Source organism: Neltuma alba, unplaced genomic scaffold (genome assembly GCF_004799145.2).
Source record: "Neltuma alba isolate B1F8T4 unplaced genomic scaffold, ASM479914v2 tig00012221_pilon, whole genome shotgun sequence".
NCBI lineage: Eukaryota > Viridiplantae > Streptophyta > Magnoliopsida > Fabales > Fabaceae > Neltuma > Neltuma alba.
In genome coordinates, this window is record NW_021636754.1 from 355686 (window position 1) to 368168 (window position 12483).

General features: G+C 33.0%; 1 protein-coding gene across 1 annotated transcript; it reads left to right on the plus strand.

The window, feature by feature from the left end:
• The first annotated feature begins 4720 nt into the window (after positions 1 to 4720).
• Positions 4721 to 9281, plus strand: LOC114725055 (methylthioribose-1-phosphate isomerase). The gene is made up of 9 exons (XM_028911511.1): positions 4721 to 5014; positions 5521 to 5576; positions 6039 to 6197; positions 6403 to 6502; positions 6628 to 6767; positions 6900 to 7005; positions 7526 to 7664; positions 7781 to 8049; positions 8867 to 9281. Exons 1-9 carry the CDS (start codon positions 4928 to 4930, stop codon positions 8942 to 8944), a joined length of 1134 nt encoding a protein of 377 aa, XP_028767344.1. The 5' UTR covers positions 4721 to 4927; the 3' UTR covers positions 8945 to 9281.
• Positions 9282 to 12483: the final 3202 nt, after the last annotated feature.

Genomic DNA, 12483 nt, shown 5'->3' on the forward strand with positions numbered 1-12483 from the left:
GTTAGTTGATCTTCCAAAAGGGCGTAAAGCCATTGGGAACAAGTGGGTTCTCAAAATTAAAAGAAAAGTGGATGGATCAATTGACAAATACAAAGCTCGATTAGTGGCGAAGGGGTACACACAACAGGAAGGAATAGATTATGAAGATACATTCTCACCTGTTGTGCGTTTCAATTCTATTAGACTTATTCTGGCAATAGTAAACAGTTTAGATTTAGAATTACATCAGATGGATGTAAAAACCACATTTTTGAATGGTAATCTGGATGAAGAAATCTATATGGAACAACCATTAGGTTTCATTGAAAATGGAAAGGAAAATAAAGTTTGTAAACTCAAAAGATCCATTTATGGATTGAAACAATCATCCAGACAGTGGTATTTGAGGTTTCACAAAGCAATAACCTCATATGACTTCCAAATGATAGAGGAAGACCACTGCGTCTACATTAAGCGGTTTGAGGGTAATTTTGTCATATTATCCTTATATGTAGACGATATACTATTAGCCGGAAATAGTCTAGATTCGGTGGTGGCTATTAAAGAATGGCTTTCGTCGAATTTTGAGATGAAAGATATGGGTGAAGCAGAATACATACTTGGAGTTAAAATCCAAAGAAATCGTTCAAAACGAATCATCTCTCTTTCACAAGAGAATTATATCAACAAGATTCTTGAGCGATTCAACATGAAAGACTACAATCCCATGAGTACACCTGTTGCTACTAGAGTGGCTTTGAGTTCTGACATGTGTCCCAAAACCGAATCTGATAAAAAGAAGATGGAAAGAGTTCCATATGCCAGTGCTGTTGGTAGTCTGATGTACGCAATGATGTGTACAAGACCAGACATCTGTTATGCAGTGGGACTGGTAAGTAGATTCCAGTCTAACCCCGGTGAAAAGCATTGGAAAGCAGTGAAGAGGATCTTGAGATACTTGAAGGGCACTTCCAATTATGCACTGTGCTACGAAGGAGGTGACCTGCGTCTTGTTGGGTACTCCGATGCTAATGTAGGCGGAGATGAAGAAGAACGAAGGTCAACTTCAAGTTATACCTTCTTACTCAACAATGGCGCCATATGTTGGAGTAGCAAGAAGCAAACGTGCATTGCCTTACATTCGATGGAAGCTGAGTTTGTGGCTTGCACTGCAGCAGTGCAAGAGGCTTTATGGCTGAAGAGATTTATAGAACACCTTGGATTTGGAAACAAGAGTACCAATCCAGTGATGATATACTGTGACAATACTGCAGCCTTAGCCTATACTAAAGATCCTAAGTATCACAGCAAAACCAAGCACATTGACATCAAGTATAATTTTGTTAGAGATTACATAGCACAAAAGATTGTTACTGTACAATATATTTCAACCAAATGTATGGTAGCAGATCCTCTGACAAAGCCAATAGGCGAAAAAGTTTTTAAAGAACATGTACAAGCCCTTGGCATACGTAAAGTGTAATATGAATGCTTCATTAATGAAATTGTATTTCGTTATCACTTTATGTGTCTGTCCGAAAGTATACAATGTCTAGTATGTCGTATAGGTTGAAAAGGTTGGCTCTCTCACACGGGCAACCGCCTTTGACACTCAGGTGGAGTGAACAAAGATGAGACATTTGTGTTCACCAGTAAAGCAGCAATGAATGCTGATATGGTAGAGAAGAAACACAAACTTTATGTCGCCTTGACTAAAGTGTAGCAAGTCAAGATGAGATCCACATTGATAAAGCTGGATTGAAGTTTGGAATCCCACTTCCATAATACCTGTAGCCAGACAACAAACTCTTCAACGTCGACGTCATAACAATGAGCAGAGTTGAAGAATTTGGGTTTAGATACTGAATGTGTTTGGACCTAAGTCTGTACGGTGTTAATAATAAATCTAAATCGACATACGCTCTTATAGTAAAAGAGTAACACCGTAGCATGTGTTTCATACCACATGTGCTGAGAGAACCGCAAAAGGGAAGCAAGTGAAAGATCCCTGCTTCATTGCTGTGTGAGTCCTAGGGAGGAATTATCCTCCTATTGGTGTCCTTTGACTTTGACAATATCATGAAGATATGTTTCAGTGACTGCTACTTTGGCATATGTCCTATGGCCATGATTGATGCGATCTAAGGTAGTATGCCAAGAAAGCGACTGATTCATTTCAAAGTGATATTTGGGCGAAAGGAAGATTGACTGTGATATACACACCTATGCTAGTGTCTGTGACATGTCCCTTATGACATTTTGTGGTCGTAAGTGTGGATACTAGACATAAGAGAAAGGTAATCTGAGTCAACTATTGGCTCGAGAGGGATTAGATTTACCATGAAAAAGTGTATATAAGTAAATCTAGGACATCTGAGGCATAATTCAAGCTACACAAAGGAGAGGGTGACTTGTGCTGATCCTTTAAAAGGGATTTCTAGTACAGGGACCCAAGCGAAGACGTCATGCCCACGCGGTCACGGCAAAGCACTAAGTATGAAATTGAGGGAAGGTGAAGAGACTAGACCCGCGACATCTAATCCACCAAGTGTGAGTGGGAGATGTAAGAAAATAGGCCAGTCCACCCTTGGTGGATTGGACCCAAGCCCATTTATCATTTGGGACTCCAGTGTAAATAGCAAAACTCTTGGGTCTTTAACTGTAATTTTTGCCTTTTCATATATTTTGCCAAAAGGCAGGAACGGTTGTGCAGAGGAGACGGTTTTTGGGAGTTACATAACTGATAGATAGGGATCAGTTTATGGGGACGTGACTTGCGTTTTTCCTTCGCCTCTTCACCATCAAACTCTCCTCTTAGTCTCTCCAAAAACTCTCCCACCGGTGTAATTTGCTGTGTCTCCCAGATCCGACTCCATCACCGTGATTGGACCTCCGCGTGGCAACCTGACTTCATTGCAAACTCCAGGTATGCCCGAAAACCTTCAGAAAATGATACTGAAAAATCAAGAACGTGTGAAATGACAATGAAGGACCCATGATTAGTAAAAACAAATTGAAAAGAAAATTGGAAGCGAAGGTGCAGATCTCATATCTAACCCCAAAAAACAAAAGAAGGGATTTTAGAATTAGATTTAATATGCTCCGTTTTCATACTTACCTTGTACTACCTCCCATTCTAAATATAAGAGCTAATTGACTAATTTGAATAAATTAAGAAAACAAGTTTAAGTTAGTTATTTGTAATAAATAGATGTTGTCTTTCTTAAAATATTCTTGCTAATCAAGTTTATTGACTAGAACTACCATTAATAGAAGGGTTATCTTGAAAAAAAATAAATAAATATGATAGACAAAATAGATTGAAGTCTTATATTTAGGATCAAAATAAAAGTCAAACGAGATCTTATATAAAAGATTGAAGATAATATTTCATAAATAATAATTAAAAATTTGTTTTTAAAAACTCCAATCGTCATTCAAAACACCGCCATACTTTGCAGCTAACAAATGAGGGACTGTAAAAATATTGACTTTTTCTAAATTATATGTTGATTTTTGTGAATTTATGACACTATATCAGTCAAGATAATCTAAATAAAATATAAATAGTAGTTATCTATGTCTGACATCAATCTCTAAAAAATATAATAAATGCTTGAGCATTTACATTTGTTTTTTGTTTTTAACCCCTAAATATTATGGTTGTATTGTCTTAGCTAATTGCTAAAAATAGACCAGCAATGCATGCATATACACAGTAGAACAACAAAACAATCAAGTAGTCCATTTAACAGAACAACCAATAATATTATCAAACAGTTCTAGTACTGCTAATTAGCCATAACAAATTTTACAATAAACTTTATAACCCTAAAGCTAATAGTGTCCTAATGCATACTACCTCTGGTCTTAATTATAAGAGCCAGTTGACTAATTTGAGGAAATTAAGAAAAGAAGTTAAGTTAGTTATTTGTAATAAATAGATGTTGTCTTTCTTAAAATATTCTTACCAAGCAAGTATGTTGTCTAAAACTATAATTATTAGAAGAACTATCTTGAAAAAAATTGAGTAAATATGAAAGATAAAGTAGATTGAGATCTTATATTTAGAACCAACATAAAAGTCAAATGGGGTTTTATATTAAAGACCGGAGGTAATACTTAAACAATAACTTCAAGCTATATGGTCGCCCAAAAAAAAAAACTTAAAGCTATATGAACCTCATGACCCTCATGACCCGTTGACACACATATACAGTGATTGAAGGTTGGTTTTTGTTCCTACTAATTATGTTATATAACTGTATTAATTATTTTCATAAGCCTCCTTTTTTTACTCATTTTCTATCTCATTTTCTATATTTTTTTAGGTCAAAACTATCTCTTTTTCTCTATAAACATGAGCCATTTTTAAAAACAAAATATATTTTTTACCTACTTTTGTCGTTGTAAATTCTCTTCTAGACCTTAATATAAGACTTAATTAACTAATTTGAATAAATTAGGAATACTAATTAAATTAGTTAATATGATATGTTTTTTTCAAAATACTCTAATCATTTTTATTAATTTTCTTCCTCTATCTTCTACTTGATTATTATTGAGAGAATATTAATAAAATTAGTTTTAAAAAAATTATAAACATTTAAGATAAATCTTACATAGAGAATTAACATCCGGGGAATGTTTGTGTGTGCGTGTGTTTGTGCACAAAAAAAATGCGCGGGTGTTGATTATTTTAGTTACTTATAAAATGATGATCATATGATCCCCATGCGAATCTTCATTGTGTGCCAGGTTCATTGCACGCGTTCCTCCTTGGCATCGGCAAGCTTGACAACTGGGACCCCTCGCTGGGACTGAAATAGTCGAAGGAAGTGCCGTAAGAAGGAGCTCGTCTTGTGGCTGCTGAACCTTTGCATTCCTAGAAGATCGAACCGTTGTCTTGCTCTTCTTGGTTATTCGTTGTTGCTCATATTCTAAACCGATGGCGTCTGATTCGAATGGACCTGCATCTGATAATACCCTCCGGTCTATCTGTTACAAGCGGGGTTCGCTTCAGCTTCTTGATCAGGTCTCTTCCCCTTTCTGCTCGCTCAACTCTCTACCTATATATCTTTCTAATTTCGTGTTTCTTTTTTAACTATATATTTTGATTTCACCATGTAAAGCCGCTCCTTAGAAATGGGAAACTTGACAATGATGTGAATAAACGTGTTTCGTATGTTTGTCAAAGGTACTGAGCTTTAAGTTGTTCGAGTTATTGGAGGCAGCTTAAGAAAATATTCTCTTGAAATTAATTTGTTGCCAATGAATAGCTTAACGCTGTGATGCATGTGTTAGAGAAATTCGGCTGGCCCCAGACCCTTTAGCAACCGTTGGGTGTGAGTTATTGGTGATTTTGCTTTAAATTTAAAGGTTGAAATCATACGCAGAATCGAAACCCAAATTTTCTTATATTTTGTCATGAAAAGATTGCGTTTTGTTAGATTTTATTTTGCCTCTAGCATTCCTTTTGTTGCAATGTATTCTTGGTATTTCATTTGGTTTGTTTACTTATTGCTGATAATTGTGATGCAGAGAAAGCTCCCTCTAGAAACAGTTTATTTGGACATTCAGAATTCAACAGATGGCTGGTAAGTACTGTAGTTCTGTTCAAACGGAGGAAAGTTTTATATACCAAGTCTCATACTTTGTTTTACATGAAAGTTCTTTTGCTGCACTTACAAAGGAGTTCATCTTGAATTTTCTATTTCATCCTTGTTGGTGTAGTACAATCAGCAGTAACGAAACTCTTATTATGCATCTATTCTCTTTGAACATATCTCAGCCAACCTGACCTGGTTCCCTACTTTCCTTCTCACGACAGTATCCTATTAAATTGCTTATACTTTACAACCAATTGTCAGAGTAACCATAGTAATGGTTCCTTTAGTTGAAATTATTTTTCTTCGCTGTTAGATATTCAAAAAAACCCATCCCATCTAGTAGGATAAGGCTTCGTTGTTGTTGTTAGATTTAAAAAGTGTCCTTTGGATTATGATCTTTATTGTTTAAGTCTGTGGGTCCAAATATATAACTGTTCATAACCTTCCCAGGAGTGCCATAAAAGATATGGTGGTCCGAGGAGCACCTGCTATTGCCATCGCAGCAGCACTTTCTTTGGCTGTTGAAGTTTCCAATCTAGAGGCATTTAATGGGTCACCTCATGATGCAGGAAGCTTCCTCGGAAAGAAATTAGATTATCTTGTCTCAAGGTATTTCCAATCCTCTGCATTGGACTGAGACAGTATTCCACTTGTTTCTAGTTAGATTTTGAAATTTTTAATCTATTTCCTGCCGAGAAAACTAACTAGCATTTAACATTTGAAAGCTAACATTCTCCTTGAGCAGTTGTGGATATCAATATGAAATTTATTTCAAGCAGATGAGTCCTAGCTGATTTGTTATTTCGTTCTTTAGTCGGCCAACTGCAGTGAACCTTTCAGACGCTGTAACTAAACTCAAAGAAGTTATATCTAAGGCTGTTGCTTCTACTACGGAGGCCAAGAGTGTTTTTCAGGTATTTCTGTTCTTATAGTAATAATGGAAGTCTGACAAAATAAAGGAGGTTATATATTTTGCCATTTTCCCTCACTTATTTAGCCCATGGCCATTGAATCCACTATTTGTGGGACAATTTTGTAGGCGTATATAGAAGCTTCTGAGATTATGCTTGAGGATGATGTTGCCTCAAATAGAGCAATTGGTTCTTTTGGAGCTAGTATTATTCAACAACAGACAGGGAAAATAAAGCTTTCTGTCTTGACCCATTGCAACACTGGAAGGTGCTTACTGCAATGCCTTCGCTTTGTTAGTTATTACTTTGGTTAAATCAGGGAGCTCTACTTTTGTTGATTTGCTCCACAAGATGAGGGCTTTTAACTGGCCTGCAACTGTTTTTTGTGTTCATTTCTCAGTCTTGCCACTGCTGGATATGGTACTGCTCTGGGTGTGATTCGTGCACTTCATAGTGAAGGGGTTTTAGAAAGGGCCTATTGCACAGAAACACGCCCATTCAATCAGGTGACTGCTTTATTTTTTGTTCCAAAATCTAATTAAGCATTGAGTTCTATTAAGAGAAGACGTATCCACTAGTCACTGATATTATGGTCTGTTCGTGCTTTCCCCCCACTATGAACGGTATTAATTACATGGCATGGAAGCAAAACCAAACCGGAATAATTATCTGTCCTATTTGTAAATGGTCCGTTTTCAAAAGTTTCAACTTTTAACATGAAATTTTGAGTGAGAGCTTCTGCATTACTGAACTATGCTTTTTAGTTATCATTTAGTTTAGCATTACAGACAACTTAGATCTTCTGATTATGCGTTTTTCAAGGAATGAATTAGATTGTAGAATTTATTAAGTGAAGTAGTTATGGGGACGCATTTCTGACTTTCTGTAATAGTGAATATTTAGGCTTTTTCCTTCATTTGTGATAGAAATCATGTCTCTATTAATTATTTAATTATATCTTATGAGTTGTTCCAGTTAATTAAATGAATTGATTTTTATGCTAGTTAATGTATTTTTAAATTGCAGGGATCTAGGCTCACGGCCTATGAGTTGGTGCATGAACGCATACCTGCAACTCTTATAGCAGATTCTGCGGCAGCTGCACTGATGAAAGCTGGACGAGTAGATGCTGTTGTTGTTGGGGCAGATCGTGTTGCATCAAATGGTACTTCATGGATCTAATGAAACTAATTAATTAATTTCTTCTTTTTCAAAAGTTGTAAATTATCATCTGATCCATCATTCTTATCATTGCCTTTCTCTTTCAAACTCTCATTGCAGGTGACACAGCCAACAAAATTGGAACCTATAGTGTTGCCTTGTGCGCCAAGTTTCATAATGTACCCTTTTATGTGGCTGCCCCTTTGACTTCCATTGATCTATCACTTTCTTCCGGACAAGAAATTGTCATTGAGGAGAGATCTCCCAAGGAATTGTTGAATGCACGTGGAGGACTTGGAGAGGCCGTTGCCGCACCAGGAATTTCTGTGTGGAACCCCGCATTTGATGTCACACCGGCTGCTTTGATTTCCGGTATCGTCACAGAGAAGGTCCTGTTCCCTCTCCTATGTTTTTGCAATTTTATGTGAATCTATAACGTTGCCCATGAATAATCTCTTCTAGTCTTTAGATTTATTCTTCTTCACAAACTAGAATTGGAACGTTGATATTGAGTCATCCCTTATACTAGACTAAACATAATTTGGTCCAATAGAGGGATTAGAGTACAGCAAATTGATATAACTTTGAGATGTTAGTTCACATCAAACAAATTCAAGGCCTGAAAAATTGATTTAACGGAGGACCTAAAGAAAATAAAATTCCTTTCAAAGACCATCAGAATGAGCGGTAACCATTGCTTTGTATAGTTATATTCTCTGAAGTTATAACCACCATGTTTCAAAGATATTTTAAATTTATTACTGCCTCTGTATAAACATGTTGCTATAATGTCAGAAACATCTATCATACTTTCAAAGATCATAACACAGAGAGAATTACTATGAGGTCCCAAGGAGGGAATTTAATTAACATGAAGTTTTAATGACAAATGAGCAGCATAAACCTATTATTATTTCCTATACTAGAACTTGTTATTACAACAACTTTTCCTTAGAATCTGATAGTAATACCCCCTAACATAAATAGTGTCACCCCATTGAGTTGCCAATTTACTAGTTATAGGTCCTTAATTATCACTTTACATGCGTACCATGACCAAATTTTATGCTTTTCAATATTAGCAAATTAAATTCAAGCACTGTTGGACTCTGTGGGCGTTCCTTTTTTCTATTTCTTTGCCTTTCATTCTTACGCGGTTAAATTCATTCTGATACGACCACTTTTACATTCTGTATCTTTAAGCAGGGTGTCATTACCAAAACAAGTGATGATACATTCGACATAAAAGCTTTCGCACAGAAGACAGGTTATGCCAAGGGCTGAAGTAATGATAACGTAACATTAGTTCTCTGCTTGAAAAACGACTTGTGGATAGTGAATTATGGGGATAAGTTCATGAAGACATGTTCAATATCTAATCATTTTGATTCAAGCAGCGTAGGGTAAGTTTGTCAGATGAGGTGCAAGTGGTCCTGCAAAACAGATAGGGACTAGTAAATGAATGGGTAAGTTGAACAATAATTAGATGTGGATCCTATGTGCTGTTGAAACAACACACTACTGTTCTGACACAATAGCGTACTATTCATAAATTCATAAATACAGGATTACAATACATGGAAGATGAGTCCTTGTCCTTGATGGTTGATACTGAGTTGGTGTTCTTATCTTCTTCATTAATGCAACTTACTCTACAAGTTTCACTGGTGGATAAACTTTTCTAGTACCTCGTAATCTCTATCTACCCCTCATAAATAGCTTAAAATTCTGCAAGATTTTTTCAACACTTATTTCTTCAACATACCTCATGTAAAATTATTTCTTCCGGTCATTAACTTAAGTTTTAGTTTGTAATTTAATTACAAATTAGATATTATCTTAAGATCCGTTTATCAAATTTAATTTCCCTCTTCAAAATATATTTTGGGTGAACTTATTTTCCCGGCTTATTAATTGTGTCCCGATTTTTTCCCCTCCTATTTAATAATTCTCACAATTTATTGTAAATTCCTCATAACTTATTATCAGCAGGCTTAGTGTATCAGTATTATTTAAATCTGACTTTAAATAAAGTTTCTAATGAAAACAATAGTCGCTTATTATGTCTAGTATTTATCAAAATAGATAAATCGAGCCTACTAAAATTATTTTTTTGGGCATCAAATGAAGGTCAATAACAAAATTTGAAAGTCAACTCACAACCATCATCAATATCGAATATAAATCAATATTTGATACTCCATGCATTATACTACCTCCGGTCCTAATTATAGGAGCTACTTAACTAATTTGAGGAGATTAAGAAAAAAAGTTAGGTTAGTTATTTGTAATAAATAGGTATTGGCTTTCCTAAAATATCCTTACTAATCATGTGTATTGGCTAGAACTACTATTGTTAGAAGGATTACCTTGAAAAAAAAAACATAAATATGAGAGACAAAGTAGATTAGAGTCTTATATTTAAAACCAAAACAAAAGTTAAATAAGGTCTTATATTAAGGACCGGAGGTAGTAACATGCAATGATACCTCATGTAATCATCATCATAATAGTTTATTTCTTACATTTTATGCTAAGCATATGAAAACCCTCTTAATTTCATTGGCAGGAAGGATAAAAAAAATTAAGAATGAAACAGGATATATAATTTACAAAAATTTCTGTGCTCAATCTCATATCAGCTAGCGTGATCTGTGATGTTTGTATCTTGAAAAAAAAAAAAGAATTATGGTAAGTAACCACAAGGATTGTGATTTGTCTAGTTTATTTAGTTTTTGATTCTTTTAAAGTTTGGACAATAATTTAGATAATTTTGAATTAATAATTTTATGAAATTTATTCCTTTCAAAAAAAGATTTTATGATGTTTATTGTTTTATTTTTGGATAGTAAAATGGTCTGAAAACTTGCAAGCCAACTTTGAATCCACATATCTAAAGATTAGGCTGTAGGAACATGATGGTTTTTGAGTACGCAGTCCTTTTAGGTCTAACCTTTTTAAAATTCAAAATTGTTAAAGACTGACCTGTTAAGGCTAAGGCAATTTATATCCATAATTCTAAGCGTGGATAAGTCATATTTGATGACATATGATTATTAGGAAAGCATTCCTCTCTATTATAATTGTTGAGTAACCAATCAAATATTTCAATTTTTTACCAAATTCATATATATCAATTGAGCTACCTTTGTTTTTAATGAAAAATATAGAGTAATACACCAATTAGGCGATCACCTTCATATTTTATTTTAATTACAGAAACCTTGCATCTATTTTGAAAATATATATAAACCTCTTTAAAATTAAAACGTATGTTACACAAACCTTCCTCCTATATTCAATATTTTATTGCCATCCACCTAATCTATTACTTAACTGTTAAGTTTGACTTTAAATTATTTTTTACTAAAATACCCCTTTTTAACTTAATAACTATTTAGACATTTATATTTTTCAAAAATATTTTTTATGAAATCAAAAAATAATTCTAATACATATATTTTTAAAATTTCTAATTTGTTATAAAATTTATTAATTTTGATCCAAATCATAAAATTTTATAATTTAAACATTTTATCACATTCATTAGAAATTATTTATTTGATTTTTTAAAATTGTAAAAACATATTTTAAATACATAGTTTTTGTTTATCATAAAATTTAAATAATATATGTCTTAGAAATTTTATAAATTATTTAAATTTATAATTCAAAAATTTTAAGCACATCTTTTTTACGAAAAAAATTATAAACATATTTAGTCAAGTATATATATTTGTTAACAAAATTGGTTAGATTTTTAATCTAGTCTTTTATATTTGTTTTAATGAATAAAATTCATGTAACTGTAAAAATATAATTTAGGAATTTATTATCATGAAGAGCAAAATAATAAATAAAATTTAGTTTAATATAATTTCAGTTAAAAATAATATTTTTAAAATTTTTTTATAATATTTCTAACTGTGTTAATTAATTGGAATAAACTGTATATTTTTAAAATAGAAAAGAAGTATTTGTAATTGGTGTAAAAGAGAAAGATAATCAGAGTATTTTACTCAGAAATATATATAGTGTTTTTTTTGTTAGGGCACATGTAACTTTCTACCGGATACGTGTGTATATATAAATATTTTTTTTGCTAGGGTACATGTGACTTTCTATAGTAGCACGTAATTTCTTTTTTTGAAACCATTGTCATCGAAATTTCTGAACAGTATGTTTATTTATTTAAAAGATAAGTTAAGAAAGGTTAAATCTAATTTATATGAATTAAAATTCAAAACTCAAATAGTTTTAAAAATAAAAGGTATGTGTGGAAGATTTTTATTTTTTAGTTTCATCTTATGAAGACTTAACATTTCTTTTTATTTTTTTATCAGCCAAGACTTAACATTTTTATAAATCAAAGAGAAGCAAAAGATTAGCACAGAGGATCTTAAAAGAAATATTAAGAGCAATTTTCAAGTAATCAAGTAAGTTTTTATTTTTCTTTCCATAGTTCAAAATATTTCATATATTTTTTCTTCACATAATTAAAGGCAAGCCTGGGCTATTGCTCTTGTGAGTCAATACCGTTTTTTCATCTTAAAACAATTATTTGATATTATTAAAATACAGAATTAGATAGATTTTACTTAGCTCGAAGGAGAACGTAAAAAACCACTTACTTTGACATATTTCAAAAGATTGGTTTTCTTAATATTATATCGTAATAACACCAATACTATGAACCTTTTGAACTTAAAATAAGGAGAAGATATAAATAAAAACTAAAACTTTTTAACTTCATGATTTTTTTATAAAACATGGAAAAATTAACAAGGCCATATTGACGCATTTTTCGTAGTCAATCTTAAGAT